Here is a 20100-nt window from a genome sequence, read left to right as displayed (position 1 = left end):
TGTTAAGGCCAGCCTGTTAGGACTGTTAAGTTTTAAACTTTGTGCAAAGTTAATGCAAAATAGGTCAGGGGAGTAGCTTTTCAATGTCTGAATTGGACAATTATCTGGAAAAATGATAGAAAGTGAACAAGAAATCTGTAGCAGAAGATGGCTAGTGTCTACAATGATATAAATAAAGGTTCCAGGCAGTACATAACTGTGGTATTCAGTAAAGATTTCATGCCAATTCGTTTTTAGTCTTTGTATTTTGTTTCCCCTTTCTCTGTTGCGTGATACTAATGATTAAACATAGCATATCAGTTTGCTCGAACTGCAACAAACAGGTACAGTGCAGGTCATGTAGGCCCTCCTTGTTGGCCTTCTGCTGGCAGGTTAAAACCTTCTTATGCAGGCAGGCTTTTTAAAACAGTGTTCTTAAAGGACTAGGGTGTTATATCATTTTAAGTGTTTTAAAATTTTAATCTTTTCAATTGTATTTTTATTCTTTTAATAAGTAATTTAATTCTGTTTTAATGATCACTTTTCTACGTTTTTAACTGTATTGGTTTTAAATATTGTGAAGCTGCTCTGAGTCCCAGTTCTGGGGAAAGAGTGGGATACAAATAAATATAATAATAATAATAATAATAATAATAATAATAATAATAATAGGTACAATCATGTTTTAGCAAAACATTACTGACAGGAGACCAAAGACAGGGAATATACAAATCTAAATGTGTTGTTGAATTTTATCTCACATCAGGCAGATATAAAGAATTATGGGAGTAAACAATCCAACAATATCTTGTGGGTTAAAAGATACAACCTATTGTGGACAAATAGCTCTAAAGTATACTTTTATTTTTTCAGCTACCATAAAATGAATAAATGCTATCTGATGGAAAACAGACAGCGATTTGGTCATTTTAGTGATTGGTAGTAGTTTTGTTGTTTGTTCTATTGATTGTATTTTTAGATAATACTGTAACTTGTATTTTATTGTTCATTTTATTCTCTCTTGTAAATGCGCCTCGATCCACAGGGAGAGGCAGGAAATACAAATAATAATAATAATAATAATAATAATAATAATAATAATTATTATTATTATTATTATTATTATTATTAAAAAGGACAAGTGTAAGAACAGTTCACATATTCCAGCATTAATACATTAAAAAGGTAAAATTAAAGCTAGCCCCTTGACATGAATGTCGTAATTGACTGTAGGGGACGGTGCTCATCTCTGCTTCTAAAGTGAAGAGCCAGTGTTGTCCGAAGATGACTCTGGTGATCATGTGGCCAGCATGAATGCACCAACGGTTGCATTCAGTTACCTTCTCACTGAAGTGGTACCTATTTATCTACTTGCATTTTGCATGTTTTTGAACTGCTAAGTTTGCAGAAGCTGGGACTAGTGATGGGAGCTCACCCCGTCATGTGGCACTCGAGCTTTGAACTGCCAACCTTCCGATCTTACTATCATCAGCATTGGTGTCTTAACCATTAAGCAACCACACCCCCTTACATAATACATAAAAGCTATGTACTAAATCAATTCAAGCTTTAATTTGAAATTAACTGGAAATTAACTGGAATCTCTTTCATTTACAGCTCTGACATAGAACAAGTGAAGAGCAAGTGAAGGTGTCCATTGTGAGCACTCTCATGACTGAAAAACATCAGGTGAACAAACCTGTTCTATTAAACAAGCTTCTCAATACTTAATCCCAAATGGATTTTTATTCTGCAGCAAGCATGATGACCACAACAAAACCTTCTGGATTTCCCAGCAAGTTTTACTCTCTCTTTTTTAGTAACTCTGCAATACTTATCTTAAATAAATATTTTAAATGTCTTCTCTAAAAAATAAACTAGATTTTAAGATTCTTTACTTTGTAAATATTGTAAATACAAACAGAAGAGAAATTAAGGAAAAATTAAATAACATCATTTGTCATCAATTGTGTAAAAAGTTTGATAACCAAGTAGGCCCAGCTAACAAAACAGACCTAATACCTTGTTTCTGTCCAGTTACAGAAGCATGGACAGGCCACAATTGAGCCAATACTCTGTAAACTCCATGTTCCTGCTCTGTAAAGTTGAATCAACATTATACAAAGAATTGTTCTCATTTATGTTCGTGAGTACCAAAGGAAGAAAAATCCAGTTGTGGATGCTAACCCTGATGTGTAATACGGAGAGTTATTCCTAGGTGAAACTGATGCTTGGAAAAAGAAAAATCTGAGTGATATCCATATACTAGATTTACAATGTTTACCAGGATGGTCCAAGGTTTCTGGCTAGCACACATGCAATGCCAGAGTTTTAGCATCACTATCAATGGACATTATTAATCTGTATCTCATTTCTTAAGGTTTAGAAGTATTCTCAACATGGATTTTAGGCCACACATGAACTGGGTAAATTTTCAAACAAACCATTATCTTCCCATATGCATCAGATATGCTCAAAGAACAAAAATCTACAGTTTTGAGATTCTTAGCTGCACTGTGAAGTTCTGTCTGCTTGGTCCCTCTCAAAAGGTTTGCTGAAGTATTTGTCCTACTTCTAGTTTCACTTAGGTCAGCTGTTTCCTTCTGCTGCACTGAAGCAGGTGTGGCAGGAAAAAAGCAGCATTTCCATCCTCTGGTACAACATTAAGGAAGTCCTTTAATTCCAATGCCATGGCAATAACTGATAGTGTTTCTGGATAAGCAAGATAGAAATACAGTGTTTAAAAATATAACATTACCTTTATTACATCAAGTATGTAGTGTGTTATGTACATTAGGAGGCATGTACACCATGTCTCATTAATTGTAGCCCTTCAAAATGTTGGGATTTTATGAAGGAGTGTGTGGGGGCAGCCTTAATAGCTTACCTTAATAGCTATGTACAGGTTGAGTCTCCCTTATTTGAAATGCTTGGAACTAGAAATGTTTGAGATTGTGGGTTTTTGGGGGAGGGGATTTTGTATTTGCATTTGAAATATCTTGGAGAAGGGACCCTAATCTAAACACAAAATCCCTTTAGGTGTCATGTATACCTTATACTGAAAAGATAAACCTTACACCCATTGCCTGATGGTAATTTTATACAATATTTTAAAATAATTTTGTGTCTAAATCAAAGTTTGTGTACACTGAACCATCAGAAAGCAAAGGTGCCAGTATCTCAGCCACCCATGAAAAAAGTTTTTGTTTTTGGAATATTTTGGATTTTGGAATTCTGGCTAAGAGAGACTCAACCTGTATTACATCCAGTACTGAAGCTAGAACACCTTTGAATACTAATTCCTGGGGAACAACAGTAGGAGAAGATTCCTGTAAACTTTGTGGATTTCCCATGGGCATCTATTTGGCCAATGTGCAAACAGATTATTTATATTCTGTATTCACTGTGGAAACAGAGAGCCATTAATTTCATCCAGTTCAGCTCTTCTGTTCACTGTGTAACAAAACATGTGCTCTACACAAGAACAAATTGCAGCTTTTCAATAGATTTTTTAAAAACAGCAGTGGCCAACCTGTGGCCCTTGGTCTAATTTCTAAAGCTTTTTGCTAGTTAGCAGTTTAGACCTGTGGCAGGAGTAGTCTGTCCTCTTCCATCTGAGCTGGTAGCAAAATGGGCAGGTGTGGCAAAAAGAGACGGAGTATCAGGAAGAGTAGAGATGGCCATGCCTCCTTTTCATTCTGGCCTCAGTCACACTTTGGTTCAACTACAGATCACTTCCAGGAGAAGAGATGAGCAAAGTGAAGGCTGCACACAGCACGTGCCTCATCAGAGTCTAGCAAAACTCCCTTTTTAAAAACAAACTGAAAAAATCCCCCACACATTTATAGACCACAAGGAAGTTATTTGCTTAATTATGGCGGGGTACAGAACACCAGAAAGAGGTGGCTGGCAGCTGCCTCTCTTTTTCGCGTAGCCATGCCGCAGAAGCTAAATTGAGCAGTGTGGTTGCGCGAAAAAAGGACTGCTAAAAAGCGGCTCCTTTTTACACCGCCACAAACAGCTGGCAGGAGCATAAGCATATTGCTGCTGCGCGGCTCCATCTGAAGGCTGCGCAGCAGTGACGTCATCACTACGCGTGCCATCTATTCGGCGCTGTGTAGTGAGGACACCCTCGTCACAAGCGAGGGGTGTCTAGAAGCGCCGCCCCTCACACGTGATGAAGGCATCCTTTTCGGCCCATCTGTACCGGGCCACAGACAACAATAAAAATGGTAATATTGATTTCTTACCCACCTCTTTCTGTGGATCAAGGTGGAGAACAACAGATTAAACATGTTATCAGTTAAATGAGCATATCAAATTAATACATATTGAAATAAAAAATAGTAATTTTCAATAATAGTACATCCTTCCAACCTGCTTTAAGGTGAAGGAAAATGAACTCTGGTCATAGTTTTTTGTGGGTTTTTCAGGCTACGTGGCCATGTTCTAGAAGATTTTAACTCTGGTCACTTCTTGTTTGGGAAAAAAGTTTAGCTGGGGTCCAAAATAGACTAGTGCATTGCCACACTGTGACAAAAAATGTAATTGCCTATCACTCTAAATTATGTGTTTATGCATATGTGGACCTTTTCAGCTAAAACAAAACAAAACAAAACAAAACAAAACAAAACGGATGAGGTGCAGCCTGGGGGAAATGTAGCCCTCCCAGAACCAGCAGGGTGTTTGTGCAGTTCCTGAACGGGGTGGGGGTGGGGTGTTCTCATAGCTGATCAAGAGAATATAGCCCTAGATGGAAGACAGGTTGCTCACCCTTGTTAAGAAACATGCCAGCCCTCTAGAGCGACCATCTATAAAGGCTCTTAAATGCATTGTAAAGCTTCCACATCCACAGACATTGATATAAAAGCACATTTCTTTACCTTGTAGGGATGACAGGAATACAGGATAATATTCTCCATTACATCTGGTCCTTTTACAAAGCTCAGGAAGGAGTTTGTTCCACCATAAGGCCTAACCAGCCACAAAAGAAAGACACAGAGAAAAAGTTAGAGGCTACAGCTGAACCAATCTAATCTTTCTGCTTCTTAACACAACACTTGAAATGTAACAAAGCACCGCAACAGATTTCTCAAGCAAGCTTTTACAAATATTCCAAAATACTTTTTCTGTTTACATGAAATGATTCTTTTCAAGCTTTGCAATGAATAAGAGTGATGATGGCTCCCTCTAGTGCTATTAAGAGTTTAGAAAAATAGAAACCTACCAGATTAATGGCACCATCGTGTAAACAATTCCAAGCTTAAACTATACCAAAGAAAGCTCCTTCTGTAACCTGTCCACAGAAAGTATTTGCAAAATTTCCTCCATTGACCATAGGGTGGAGCAATGAATTATGCAGGATACTGAATGTTCTGCCTCATGTACAAACCTCATCTAATATTTCATGAGGCATTGCCTCTAATGGGTGGGGAACCTGTGGCTCTCCCAAGGTTGTTGCACTATACATGCATCAGCCCCAGCTGGCATGGCTAATAGGGATGATGGGTGCTATAGCCCACAAATTCATTTCAGGTCTTCTATCCCAGGCCTTTATTAAGCCTACCCTTCATGCTCTGGGGAGTTTATATTCACAGAATAAATATTCTTTATCATCCCATAGGTTTATGACTTTAAACAGTAAACTGCTACAGAAATTATGTATGTTTTGCATATTTACAGTTTACCAGATAGGATACAATAAAGATTCTCCTTAGCATTTGGGCAGTTACCAGAAATGTTGCAACTCCATCTGTCACAGATTTATTTTACCAATACAGTAGCTGTTTTTTAAATAAAATTATCACATTGCTTTTGAGCATTATTTATATAAGTTGGCAGCTCATTTAAGAAGGCTTTTGTGGCATTATCATTTCACACTGTGGCCTAAATCTGTTAGTCCTGACTACATTAGACACAATGGATCAATGAAATGTCATAATTAATACTTGATAAGTTCTGCTGATTCAATGAGTTACGACTACCTACTGGATTTAGATGTACGTGTCCCCACATGCTACATGCAGATGAGGTTACATCAGCATGACTTATCTAGTGTGCTCTATGTGGATCCAAACACTTACCCATGACAAGCATTTCAGGATAGGAGCTTTATTACTTTCTAGAATGAATGAGGCAAAAAATTTGGGGCAGAAATCTTTGGGGAAGAAGTCACTGGGGAAATTGCAACAGGAAATCCCCATGGTGCTTTGGCATGTGTTTCCTATCTGTGCCAGTTTTTTCTTTCCCAAAGAAGGAAGGAAACTATGAACTTCCATACAGCATTTAATATATGATTTAACCAGGGCTCAGAAAAGTTGCTTTTTTGGACTACAGCTTCGATAACTATTGGTACCTGCAATTTTTAACTCTCTAGAGAATTTTAAATATCTTCCATAAACATGTTTCATTAAGAGTGTTAAATATTAAAAGAGATTTATGGGAAATTGAACAAATAAGAAGACAGCTATAGAAACAAGCAGGTATAATAACACCCTGAAGGTATATTTTATACAAGTTTAAGGAGAAAAAATAATAAAGATGAAAATAAAGGTTATAGGGCCTACCTGATGCTCATCTTTCAATTCATGCTGGGCATAAGGTATGATTGCTTCAGGGCATCTCTCCAAAAGTTTGTCAATAGATTTGTCATACTGCCCTAGCTGTGTACTGCAAAGAACATGAATGCTTAGACCAGAAATAGTATCTTCTGGAAGAGTTTCCAAGAATGGCAGAATGGAAGCTATATTGAAGGATGGACCACATAAGAGAGACTGGGGGGAAGGAGAAGGGAAAAACAAACACATTTGGAATTTAAGACAACATGGGGGGAAAACCCGAAGCCACAACAACTTTGATAATATACTTTCTGAAAGGATTCATCATTTCCAAAGTTAATGAGATCACACAGTAATATTTCCAGCTTAAAAAATTTCTTAGAAAAGCTGGTAAACCACTAAATAGTGAAACAAGTAAAACCTGTTCACATTGGGGCCATTCAGACTACCTTTTAAACTGGATCAGGAATCGATTCTTCCACGTGAAGTTCATATTCGCCCTGAATCTGTCACAATCCATTTCAAGACATGCACAAGTGTTTCATGGCAAATGCCCCTTAGTGCGGGTCATTTAGAATCAGGGGAAAAGCCGTCTCTTTTGAAAAAACCCAGGTTCGGCAAATATGAACTTGCCTCTGGTCATGATCGGATCAAGTTTAGGGGAGGGATTTAGGTCAGAGGGAGGGCAGTGGGCAGAGCATCGGAGAAGGAGGAAGGAGCCAAAGGGTCCCCAGAACGCCGCCTTTGCCAACAGGCGTTACAGTTGCGTTCCCGTTCCGTCCCAGAGGGCGCCACTTCTGAGAACGCTACAGTTCTCAGAAATGGTGCCCCCTGGGACGGAACAGGAACGCAACTGGAACACCTGTCGGCAAAGGCGGCATTCCAGTGTGCGATAAAATGGGGTTCTTGGCCCCATCCGGTTTTGTGCGCGCCCGCGTGCGGGCACGTTTAGAACGTACTGGGCCTGTTTCAGGGCCAGTACGATAAACTCCTAAGACTGAACATAGTGAAGAGAGAGATAGCAGACATCACATCATTCTGCTTTCCAAGCAAAGGAACAGACCATACTCTCACCACATATTTGCAGGTTTATCAAAAAGCTTTCCCTTTCCACTCCCTCCAACATCTTGGGACCTGCACACATTTCTGATCTTCTCTTGTCCTTTGAGCCCATCTGGTAAGCTTTCTTAAAACAAATGTCATAGAAGGTGCTTCTTTTGAATGCCATCACCTGAGCGCACAGAGCTTTGGAACTGGGATCTATGTGTGCAGAGAGCTCTGCAAGATTAGGCCAGACTCAGTCCTTTTTTCTTTTTTTAATAATTTTCATTGTGGTTTTAATAAAACATAAAAAACAACAAAAACAACAACAAAAACAACAAAAACATATTTTAACTATACATTTTGATTACACATTCTTTTCTAAGCTTAGTTTACATATACTTGGCCAGACTCAGTCCTGTTGCGCCTGGACCCCACATTAATACCCAATGTGAGTTCCATCTTCCACAGAGAACAGTGATCTTTCCAACCTTCTACCCCAACCTACCAAACCACTGGAAAAGATATAGCACATACTAGGTGTATATTGGATCATCTGGGTGTATCTCCAAAGAACAAGCAATTTCCATCACTCAGACTCCCTCTTTATTTCCTTCAACCAGGGATTATTAAGGAGGGAAGTATCCACAGCCACACTAAGCAGATTAATCAGAGAATGCATCAAACACACACACACACACACACACACACACACACACAATGTTGTGTGCCTTCAGGTCACCTGTTGACATGTGGTGACTCCAGGAAGTCCTTACAATTTTCTTAGGCAAGGAATACTCAGAGGCAGTTTTGTCAGTCCCTTCCTCTGAAATACATCCTATAGCATCTGGTATGCACTGGTAGTCTCCCATCCAAGTACTAAGTAGGGCTAACCCAGCTTAGCTTCCAAGATCAGACAAGGTCTAGTGTCTGTAGGACATTTAGTTGACATGTGTACATTATACAATATTAAACTGTAATTGCATGAACAAGGGGGGTTAAAAGGTAGAGAGAAGCAGAGAAAAGTTTTAAAAAGAAGTCATACCTGTAGTTTTGAAAGGTCTTCGGAAGAATTCTGATTATCAGGAGGTGTCAATGACATCATAAATATAACCCAAGGAAAAATAAGTCCATAATGACCACAGGAATTTATCTGAACCAATAAAAAAAATAAGAAGGAACAAGAATAAGGCAAAATGTCATATGCACCATAATTGCTTTTATACATAATTTCCAAGTTTCATTTAAGTTTTACTCCAATGAAGCACTTTTTATTAAAGTAGTCTGTCTCGTTTAATTTAAAAATGAAACACAATGAATATCATGACCCATAATTTGATGCCACTGATCCACTAAGATCAGACAGGTTTATGAAGGAATTAAAATAATTGAAGGGGTATTATTACTTTTGATAGTCTGCAGTATCTAGAAGAATATTCACTGTATGTTTACCGTTCTTTAATAGTATTTTCAACCAACAATCACTTTGGAATGAGTAAACTTATTTTTTCTTAAGCCGAAAGCATGATGAGCAGTTTTCTCACAAGCTAAATTAGTAAGACCCATAATATCCTCTCTGCATTGATCCTCTTACTTGCCCATAATAGCGTTGGTGAGGAGGACAGAAATAATACAAAGAATTTGTAAAGCTGTTTCATCAGATCTTCTTTCCAAAATCAAATCAAAGCAGAATGGCAGACTACCTTGAGCCCTAGCTTGTGTTTACAAGCCTTGATTTCCAAGCAAAAAGGATGAAGGATGCTGTCTATTTTCTCATTTCCTTTCTAAACAATGCAAAAAAGTGCACTGTATGGATCAAATGTGGGGAAAGTACAGACCTGGAACTGCATAAAGTCCCCAAAGCTATTACTGGAGTCCCAAATCAACCCACAGCCCTCTAAACATTTTGTCAGAAAGAGTGAACTGTCCCTCCTGGAAATGTACAGGAGCACCAATTCAATTTAAGAGATTTTCTCTAATGTAATGAACTTATTTTTCAAAAGCAATGACTTCCACCCATTTCCATCTTGGGTGTTTTCTTTCTTTCTTTCTTTCTTTTTTTTCTTTCTTTCTTTTATTTATTTTTTTTTTTTTTGCAGTTTTGGCAGCCCCTGGAAGCCAGTGTGCTGTAGTGGTTTGAGCACTGGAATATGACTCTGAGACCAGGTTTCAAATCCATGCTCAGCCATGGAAAGCCACAAGGTGACCTTGGGCAAATCACACTCTTTCAGCCTAGAGGAAGGCAATGGCAAACCCTCTCTAAATAAATTTGGCCTAGAAAACCCTGTGATAGGTGTTAATGTATATTTAAGGTAAAAATGTTCAGATGTGACAATGTCTGCAGAAGTCTAAATTGGCTACAATTGGAGGCCAGAGGCCTGAGCTGCAGACGGGTGTTCAAGGTCAAATGAACACGACTAAATGTAAACATGATATGTGTTCTGTCTGAACTGGGATTGGTTTCTATGTTGCATAGCAACTTGTAAAAGAAGGAGGCTGGACTTAGTAGTCAAATCGTGGGAATGTTGTACATAAGAAAACAAACACTGTTCTAGTGAATTCTGGGAGTTTGGAGTCTGAGAGTTGAAGATAGTGTGGTGTGACAGTAAGAGTTTTTGTACAGTAGTAATGACTACCGTATATACTCAACTATAAGTCGACTTCATGTATAAGTCGAGTGCAGGTTTTGGGGCCAAAATTAAGGATTTTGACATGACCCATGGATAAGTTGAGGGTAAAACTTAGGGGCATGTAACAAAGGATGAATCAAAGCAAAACAATGCCAAAAATATTACAAAATTCCATCAGGCATGTTTGTGCTCACAGTAAAGTCTGGATGGATGAGAGAATAGAGTGGGGTCAGTGATTCCAGGAGATTATGCTTTTGCCTTTCTCCAGGTGATGTTTCCTTTTTAAAATAAGAGTTAAAGTACAGCACCTACACTGACACATGGATAAGTCGACTCAGTTTTTGGGATCAATTTTTTGACCAAAATTTCTAGACTTATACATGAGTATATATAGTAGCTCGTATTATTTAGAAACAAGAAATAAAGCCCTCTAAGGGGTGAACTGCTGGAGTCTGATTCTTTAATTAAACAGCTGTTTCACTAGGCATTGTTCCAGCAAGCTGCAAAGCCTATTTGGAGTTTTGCACTGATCCTGACTTGCGGAGCAACCAGAATCTTCATCCAGTTGGCACCAGACTGGGACCATGGACAAGGTTAATCACCCAAAATATCAACAATAGCTTCACCCTAGGTTACCATAAGTTGGAAACAACTTGAAGGTACACAGTAATAAATGTGGTCCCTTGAGGAGAAAACTGCACCCTGGACCCAATGAGCATGCCAGTACAGATGTGGCACAACCACAAGCTGTGAGGCATTAAAATGCAGACAGAAAAAAATTGCTTTTTTAAAAAAAAAAAAACCTGACCAGAAACTGTTTTCCACAAATCACCACCTTACGGAATGGTTCATTAATGGCATGTGGTTCTCCATATATCATGGTTCAGTGACTGTACTGCACAAAACATGGGACTGATTGTTTTCAAAGTCACTGTGATTTTGAAAGCAGTTTTTCAAATCCCTGGACTCTGCAAAAATAACACTGAAAACTGTGCAAGCACCACTTATTGAAGTCCTCAAAGGCCACAGAGCAAGCCAAAGTTGCAAGTGATTTAAGCAAATTTAAATGGGTTACAATCCTTATTTCTAAGCTAAGAATGTTAGATCACAGGCATGGTCATGGGGAGAAACAGGGATGGGTGGATCTACATGTGGTGTGTGTGTGTGCTTACTTGCTACTGACAGAAGAATAAGGAACTGCATCTCTACTGAGACCTCTTGGGATGTTACCTCTCTGTGGTCATCTACATACATGGCAGAAAAATGGGGGAATGTCCTTGATTGGCATTTATTCAGTAACAGAATTTGGTTTTCCTCTGTCCATAATTTGTATTTTTGTGTATTTTCCTTTGTGCAGAATTTGTATTTTTGATGCACAATACATCCAGGGCTATTTATTTATGTATATGATGCCACCACTTCTCATTCAAATGTTTTTATTTAAGCAGGCAATGTAGCTGTAAGCTGGTTAAGCATTTACATGAGATGCTTATGAACAACCGTTTTCATGTTGCTGTTTTGATATATTGTCCTGACGTTGGTATACATCCCCCCCATCCTTTAGACACACAAAAGCGCAATACTTTACCAGATCTTCAGCAGTTTTAAGCGGCTTAGTATCAGGCAGCTGCTTCCTGGACAGCCTCCAAATATACTGTGTAGCAAGTTTAAATTGCAGCTCCTTGACAACGTTCTCCTGGGCACATGTTACAAGAAGAGCTTCCCAGAAGTCCACTAAGAGCTGGGCAACAGTATCTTCTTCCTGGGCACACAGCATCTGCTTTCCGAAACATTAAAAGGAAGAAAGTAATCACAAAAATAATATTCTGCCATCCTACCTCCTCACAAGACATTGTTCGTTTGATTTTTCAGCTGATTATTCTTCAGCTGTAAAACAATCCACATAGTTATGAAAAACACTAGGATATCAGAAAAGCTGAGTAGGTATGATAACTCAAGACCAGGGGTAGGCAACCTTTTTGAGCCGGGGGCCGGGTTGCTGTCCCTCAGACAACTGGGAGTCAAAGCCGGGGGTGGAGCTTCCACCCTCTGGGGGCGGGGCCGTGTGCCGGGGGTTTAGCTTCCACCCTCCAGGGGGCGGGGCCACATGCCGGGAGTGGAGCTTCCACCCTCCAGGGGCCAGGCCTCCTCCTCTTTGCCGGCCCCTGACGGGGCCCCAGGCCCCATCAGAGGCCAGCAAAAAAGCCGGCGGGGGCCACCAGCACTGGAGGCCTCCTCCTCTTTGCCGGCCCCTAACGGCCCCAGAGGCCCGCTGGCGCCGCCGGAGCCCTCTTGGAGGGCCCCAGCAATGGCATCAGGCCTCCCAGAGGCCTGATGCCACCGTCGGAGCCCTGTTTGAGGGCTCCGGCGGCCGCAGCGGGCCTGCTAGAGGCCACCTCCAATGGCGGCATCTGGAGTGGCGTGGCGGCGGCAGCAGGAGCCAGCCGAAAGGCCTCCGCGGGCCGCATCTGGCCTGTGGGCCGGAGGTTGCCGACCCCTGCTCAAGACCATTTCTTAGGTTCATTTCAGAGAAAAGCTAAGCTTGCTCAGCATATGGTTCGCAAAACGCATTTTTCCTAGCAAAAAAGAAAAATGAAAATAGGATAAAAAGTAAAAGTAAAAAGTGTTTTTACATAGAGAACCAACTTAACTTCAGCTATGCAGCTCCACAAACCAACTTAACATATGCACGAAGGAGGTCACTGATGTGATCCAAAACTAACTTGGTATTTCTTCCAGTTTCATGTAGTTCTCCAGATTTGCTGGACTGCAACATCCAGCACTCTTCACCATTGGCTAGGGGTGCCAAGAGTTGCAGTTCAACAATTTCTGGAAGGCTGCATGAGTCCTAATCCAGCTGGCCACATTATGATCAACCCTTTCAAATATTACAGTTGTCTTTGAATACAGATCCAGGGATGGTTAGCTACTGTTGTACAGAGAAAAATACTTATGTGAAATGGCACAGGAGCTGTATTTTGCACTCTAAAACATTCTTTCCAATCAAGGAAGTTTTGACAACAAAACTTTCTGTAGGTCATATCTGCTTTAGTTGTTGTGTGCCTTCAAATCGTGTCTGACTTATGGCAAACCTAAGGCGAACCTATCATGGGGTTTCCTTGGCAATATTTGTTCAGAGGAAGTTTGCCACTGGCTTTCCCTGAGGCTGAGAGGATGTGATTTGCCCAAGGTCACCTTGTGGGTTTCATGGCCAAGCAGGAATTGAACGCTGGTCTCCAGAGATGTATTCCAATGCTCAAACCATGCCACACTAGTTGTAATCCTTGCTAAAAAGAAACAGTGAACTATGAATTCATTATGTTTTTCTCTGGCTGTTAAGGTATGTCAAGAATGACTCTAGCCTTTATTCACAACTGATGTTATGAATGTGTAACCTAGCTATGTATTCATAACTGATTCCTATTCCTATTCACAATCCCTAGATATTCAACAGTGTAGGGAATACATAGGGAACATAAACGTTCTCCACTCTTGACTTATTGGGCAGCAGCTGCTGTGAGTGAGGGGAGTTGATGTTTCTGTTGATCAGGACACAGCAGGCTGACACTCCTGCCCACCTCCTGTGAGCAATCTTCTGTGTGAGGAGGGATTGTGACAGAGATCCTGCTTCTGACTGTTGTACTGGAGATCGCTTGTAATAGAAGGGTGTGAACATCAATCTGCTGCATCCTGATCAACAGGAGAATTGACACATTCAGTTAGGAATAGGTGGAATGTCAGGCTGGGAGACACTACTTAGCTACATAACTAACACAAGTTACATAGCTAAGGTCTTGGGATGGGAAACAGCACAGCTCAATGAGTTCTAAATAAAAAGTGAAATGAATAAAAGACCTTGATATATAAGTCTGCTTCTTCAAGTTCAATTTTATTGTTCTCGTGTAAAGCCAATAATGAAGCCACAAAGAATCCAGATCTTGTCTCCCTGAGGTAAATAGCAAGTTCTGTTGGGATGATTTGCCCTTTAATTTGCTGTCTTAGGAGTCTTGGCTCCACAATAAAGCCACAAACCAGCATCATCTGCAGAGAAAAAATAGGAGGGAAGAGGAGATAATTTAGATGTTGATGTCCAGCCCACAAATGAGGATTTGATTCACACTTTACTTTTTGAACTCTGGGGTGCAGATTTAACATCTCTGATGCAGGCCATAAGGTTGCACATCCTTTGCTCCTTTCTCTCTGCTATGTCAAGGTTGAATATTAAACTGGTACCAACATTAATCACAGTTAATGTTAACCAGGTTTACACATAAATGAAGATCACATTGACTCTAGTTTTTTTTTAATCAGAGGGCCCCTCCAGCAGATATGGAGGTGACACCAACTGGCAAAACCCAGAAAAATCCAAGCAGCTATCTCAGAAGAATGCACACTTCTTAAAACCAATCTAGAACAGTGCAAAGTAAAAAGGTTTGTTGCTATGTAACAGTCAACTGTGAACTAGCACTGAAAAAATTCTTGCTCCAGAATTTGACTAGGGGGAATGGTATTCATGATTTCAACACCTACTTCTAAGTGGGGTTCCACAGGAATATTAAATCTTTACAAGCCCTAAAAAGCATTATCACTTAATTATAAAAACAAATAAACTGCTCTCCTAAGACTCAAATTGGTTTCAGAAAAAACAACAACAATTTTGAATTCTACAGATTGGAGGAGCTCCTAGACAAGGCTTTTATCATGCATGTAGTGTATTTCACTCATGGGATTTTATCTGGAGGGAGATGCCTTCAGATAACGTCTGGAGATGCCTCCAGATTCCTAGGTGAACAGGTGGGATATAAATTTAAAAATATTGTTGTTGTTGTTATTATTAGATGGTTCCAGCCAAAGCCACGTTCTCTTTTTACTTCTTCAGCCATTTTTTAAAAAAAATCAAATTAAAACACCAGAAAAAATGGAACAGCTGTACATTGCTTTTGGACTATTAACGCCATTAAGGGCTTTATCACATGCAGCTTTTAAACCATGACTCCCACAGGAAGGAAGCAGCATCAGTAACACTGATCGCATGACACCACTTCCCTCCCGTAGCTGCCCCATCCCACAGCCATCTCTTTTCATTTATGGGAGAAACCCATAAATGAGCTGCCAATAGTGTGATGCCCTGGGTGAAGAAAGCCATTCCTGGGGCAATTGCGTTACTGGCAGTTACATGGTGTCATTTTCCCCTGCTACCAGCTTCCCCCCTTCCCCCTTCACTATTTTTAATTTTTTTTCCTCCTCTTTTTGATGCACAATTCCAGAGCGCCACAGCAACAAGGTTTCTTGTAAAAAAATTAAAATGTTAAATCAGGGCTGCAGAGCTTCAAAATAGTGCAAGAAAAGTTAATAAAATAAAATAAAATAAAATAAAGGCATGCCAGGGAGAGAAGGAGAGTGGAGTTAAGGGAGAGGATGAGAAGGGAGCGTGATGGAAGCAGCAGTCTCCAGTCGCATGAATGAAAATGATGCAGTAACAGTGGCAATAAAAGTGGTACATTGCCATACCCCCCCTTGATTGTAGTGAGAAAGGGGCTGCTGTGATAAAGCACTAAGAGGTGAAACAGACTGCCCCTTTGCACTGATGTCTGGGCTGCTTCAGAATGCAATGTTTTGACATCGTATGCTCTGAAGCTACTCAGAAGCTGGCTTCCAGCTGCCTGACTGCCCACACATCGGCCAGCTTCTGGGCAACTTGGAGGCATGGCAGTTACACGCCATAAGCCCCCAACATGCCGGAAAGTCGCTGCAGGGCCATGGAAGAGCAGCTAAAGGCGGCTTTTTTGCAACTGAAAAAGGAGCAGTTGAAAACTGTTCCTTTTTCGGCTGGCACTGCAGTGGATTGGGACTGTGATGTGTAGCTGCCACAGCCCCAGTCGGTCATTGGGTGGGGCAGCTTCATCCCATCTGGGTTATCTATTTTGGCCCTAAGTCTCAGTGTAGAAGAGCTCCCAATCTTGCCATAATGACTTAGAAACCTATGTAAAGAAAATGAATAAAGCCAACACACCAAGAAATAGCCTCATGACAGGGTTTGTGGTAGCAAGGGATTGGAATGGAAGCAAAAAAGATGCAGTGATTCCACTCATCAATGGCAGAGTTAGGAAAATATAATCATTTGAAAGTTCCAGAATCCTCTTGCCAGCACAGCCATTGTTCATGCTGGCTATGCACTTGTGGAATTTGCAGTCCAACTTCTGACCAGTACTCAGTTGCTGTCTGACATATTGACATAATGGGTAAGAAAAGTAATATGGTTTTGAGAGAGAAAGATTGTGTGTGTATATGAAACACTTATAGTCACTCATCAATTAGCTTCTCTTCCACCAAATTCCAATTAACAGCATATTATCTTTCTTCAGCTTCTTCTCTCTGTTTAGCCTGAAACACAGAGGGATATAAAAACTTTAGGCCTGGCCTTAAAGGAATTGGCTTCCATGCAAATCAATAAAATATGGCCAGGAGAATCCACTTGATTTGCCACAATCAAGAATGCCAGAAGTTGTCTTATTCCTTAAGTGAGTACTGTCTATTTGGGCCAGCAAGGGTCATCGAAAATGCTGGTCTTTCTTATTACCTGCTACCTAATTATTTTAACTGGAAATACAGGGGACCAAAGCATTGAAAGCAAGAGATCCACTGGAATATAAGGATGAAAATGGCTCCGGGAAAGGGAGGCACTGAGGTGAAATATAAAATAACTGGTTAAAATGTAATAGAATGTAGGAATACACACACACACACACACACAGTGTGTGTGTGTGTATTGTATATATTAAGAATATTAATTAATATATTTTTTTTAAAAAGCAAGACATCCACCCACAGCTGTTGTCCTTTCCAAAAGCAGGGAACAGATTACTGTTTGCTTTAGAAGATTCTAGCTAATGGTATGTCTTAATGGGACACATCTTTGATTGCCTCTGTTTTTCTACACCGGGAGGAGGACTCAAACCACCACACAAAAATAGTTATGTGTCAGCCAGTGACAGTTACCTCAGCATATTTGTCCAGTTCATTTTTACATCTCTCCTGATCTCCAATTTTCAGAGCCATAGAAGCCTTGGTTAGGGTTACCACAATAGAGGGCACAATTGCTTCCACCTTCTCTAGATATTCCATTGCAATTCTGGGGCACACATGTTTCAGGCAAGGACTGCAGATGACATGGGGCATCTGGCTTGGCTCAGCAAGGTAGAATATTTGGAGCACTTTTGCTGCCAGCTCCTGGTAAAATAAGGAGATGTTTAAAACAAATGTTGGTTATGGTCATGTTACCACTACAAGCCCCCTCTTTATTTATGAATGTTCTGAGCAAGGTATTCCTTAAGAATACTAATAGAGCAAGACTGATTGATGCCATTTCAAAAATCATTAAGGAAACACAGGAGTAGGTTAGGCCATTCTTTGACTCATTAAGAGAAATGCATGGGGGGAAAAACCTCAACCACAGAATGTTCTTTATTTAGAACATCTGCCTTAAATCCTACTTCTCTATCCTTAATTGTTGTTTGCCTTCAAGTCACTTCTGATTTATGGTGGGCTTTCTTGGCAAGATTTGTTCAGAGCAGGGTTTGCTTTTGTCTCTCTCTCTCAAGCTGAGAGTGTATGACTTCCCCAAAGTCACACAGTGGATTTTCCATGGCTGAGTGAGGATTCGAACTCTGGTCTCTAGAATCATAGTCCAGTACTCAAACCATCATTGCATGCTGGCTATCATCTATACTTAATAGGTAGTAATAAACAGGTCACTCTTTCAGCCATCAATAAGTGCTATCCTAAATTTTCTCACTTTTATCAATGCACAGTATTGATAAGTGTTTTTTCAAATGCTCCAGGCACAACACTTTATTTACCACTGCAATTTTAATTGCAAGTCAGCATTATTTCTCCTAAATTATATTGGGAGAGGGTATCCTTAATGGAATGTAAAAACAAGCAATCTTTTTCAGAATGAGGACATCTTTTTTAAAGGTGCACCACTGTAAATGTCTTTTGCTGAATTTATTTTATTAATTTTATTTATATGCTCCTTTTATCACAAAGGCAGCTTACAATTGAGCTGAACATGAACATATTTTTCCAACAAAAGAGAAGCAAGTAATATAAAGTAAAATATAAGCCGTCATTTTCCAAGATTAATATAAAATTACTTCACAAGAATCAGCTTGGATGCTGCTTCAAATAAATTCCACACTCACAAAAGTAGTTCATTCATTTGAGAGTCAACTGACATGTCAACAACAGGCTTGTTCACCAAATATTACTCAAGCCACCAGGCACTGTCTGCCATATTTTTAAAAGGTACATTATGGATGGCTGTGGCCAAAGTTGCTTCTACAAAGATGTCTCAGTTCTTGCCTCACAGCTAATTCTGCTCATGTGCACAGAGCATGCTGCAAGCCAAGGAAGTAGGGGAACACAAAAGCACACAAGACATTTCCTACAGAGAAAGGAAAGCAGAAGACCACACAGAAATAAAGAGTTCAGTGTCTTACTTCACTTAGTTCTTCCTCCAAGTCTTCGTAAAGGGAATGATGTAAATAAAATATAAATCCCTTCTCATGTTTTTGTGTTTTATCATCAAGAGTTGAATCTACTCTCTTCAGAACTTCAGTTATGGATAGACCAGACATCTTATAGTAAGGCAGTGCAAGGTGGAAGTCTTTGGTGTCAAACCTGGAAGTACAAAAAGTATCAGATCAAGAAATTTCATATACACATCCATTTATCATAACAGAAGAACTTCCCTAAGATTATTAATCAATGATAGAGGTTTTATTTTATTTTATATAGAGGACCTGATAACAGGAGATTTCCAGGGAGCTCTCCAGCCTCTTGCTTCTTCTTTTGAGTTGCCCCAACAGGGGCACTCATGGTCATTTATTACTAAAGCAAACATGGGCAGCTGGCAAACATTCTTGCCTTAATATTGTGTTTAATATCAGTCTGTTACTTCAGTCTAAAGCTGGTTGCCAACATCATCTTAGTTCTAACATAACAGTGATAAAAACAAGTCTTATGCATAAAATAAATTATTATTATTATTATTATTATTATTATTATTATTATTATTATTATTTATAGCCCACCTTTCCCTGTGTTGGATCAAGGTGGGTAACAGCATATAAAAAGAGAAAACAATAATATCAAAAGTATTCAAATTGGTCCAAAGAGAAACAATTTAGGCACGCGGAGAGTGAAATTAGGGGATCAATTTGGGAAGGCCCACCGGAAGAGATCTGTTTTTATTGCCTTCTTAAAGGCCTTGAAAGATGTTAGTTGGCGGATCTCATCCGGAAGATTGTTCCAGATTTTTGGACCGGCAGAAGCAAATGTCCTCTGGGAAGTAGTTACTAGTCTAGTTCTCTGTGACTGTAGTAGGTTCTTCCCTGAGGACCTGAGAGTGCAGGAAGAATTATATGGGAGGAGGCGTTCCCTCAGGTAAGCTGGACCCAAGCCATGTAAGTCTACAAGGCAGAAGCAGGCAGTTGGTAAATACACTGAAATTCAAAAATATCCAAAATCTGAAACATCCCGGTCACAAATATTTTGGATAAAGGAGACTCAAACTGTATTACTTACATCCTGCCCTATATTATGAGATCTCAGGGTAGCATATGAGTCAAAGTCATTTAAGCAGACCCAAAACATACTGCAGAAATAATCCAGTTTGAGGCTGCTTTAACTGTCCTGATTCAATGCTAGGGAATTCTGGCAACTGTAGTTTTGTGAGACATTTGGCCTTCTCTGTCAGACAGCTCTGATGCCACAATAAACTACAATTCCCATGATTGCCTAGCACTGAGCCAGGGAAGTTAAAGTGGGCTCAAACTGGATTATTTCGGCATTATGTTTTGGATCACAAATAATTTAAAATAATGAAAATA

At 39.9% G+C, this 20100-nt stretch overlaps 2 protein-coding genes across 12 annotated transcripts in view; one reads left to right on the top strand and one right to left on the bottom strand.

Moving 5' to 3' along the window:
• Nucleotides 1-1872, top strand: part of LOC121925620 (ceruloplasmin) — a 36935-nt gene extending 35063 nt beyond the window's left edge. For all 4 annotated transcript variants that reach the window (XR_006102912.1, XM_042457977.1, XM_042457975.1 and 1 more), the window contains one exon: nt 1597-1872. Coding sequence is in view for 3 of the 4 variants with exons in the window: in XM_042457977.1 (XP_042313911.1) it covers nt 1597-1627 (31 nt within the window). In the remaining variant the exon portion in view is untranslated. The remainder of the gene's footprint in view (nt 1-1596) is intronic.
• A 93-nt stretch (nt 1873-1965) lies between these two features.
• Nucleotides 1966-20100, bottom strand: part of HPS3 (HPS3 biogenesis of lysosomal organelles complex 2 subunit 1) — a 35282-nt gene continuing 17147 nt past the window's right edge. For 3 of the 8 annotated variants that reach the window (XM_042457983.1, XM_042457978.1, XM_042457982.1), the window contains exons 10-16: nt 18709-18889; nt 17207-17437; nt 14063-14248; nt 11796-11984; nt 8623-8730; nt 6546-6752; nt 1966-4953 (exon numbers count right to left, since the gene is read on the bottom strand). In XM_042457983.1, the coding sequence (XP_042313917.1) occupies nt 4729-4953; nt 6546-6752; nt 8623-8730; nt 11796-11984; nt 14063-14248; nt 17207-17437; nt 18709-18889 (1327 nt within the window). In that variant the 3' untranslated portion in view covers nt 1966-4728. The remainder of the gene's footprint in view (nt 4954-6545; nt 6753-8622; nt 8731-11795; nt 11985-14062; nt 14249-17206; nt 17438-18708; nt 18890-20100) is intronic. The other 5 variants (XM_042457980.1, XM_042457981.1, XM_042457979.1 and 2 more) reach the window with 5 other exon arrangements.

The sequence above is a fragment of the Sceloporus undulatus genome, chromosome 3 (genome assembly GCF_019175285.1).
Source record: "Sceloporus undulatus isolate JIND9_A2432 ecotype Alabama chromosome 3, SceUnd_v1.1, whole genome shotgun sequence".
Lineage (NCBI taxonomy): Eukaryota > Metazoa > Chordata > Lepidosauria > Squamata > Phrynosomatidae > Sceloporus > Sceloporus undulatus.
The sequence above is the reverse complement of the archived record's forward strand: the minus strand, read 5'-3'. Positions and strand labels throughout refer to the sequence as shown.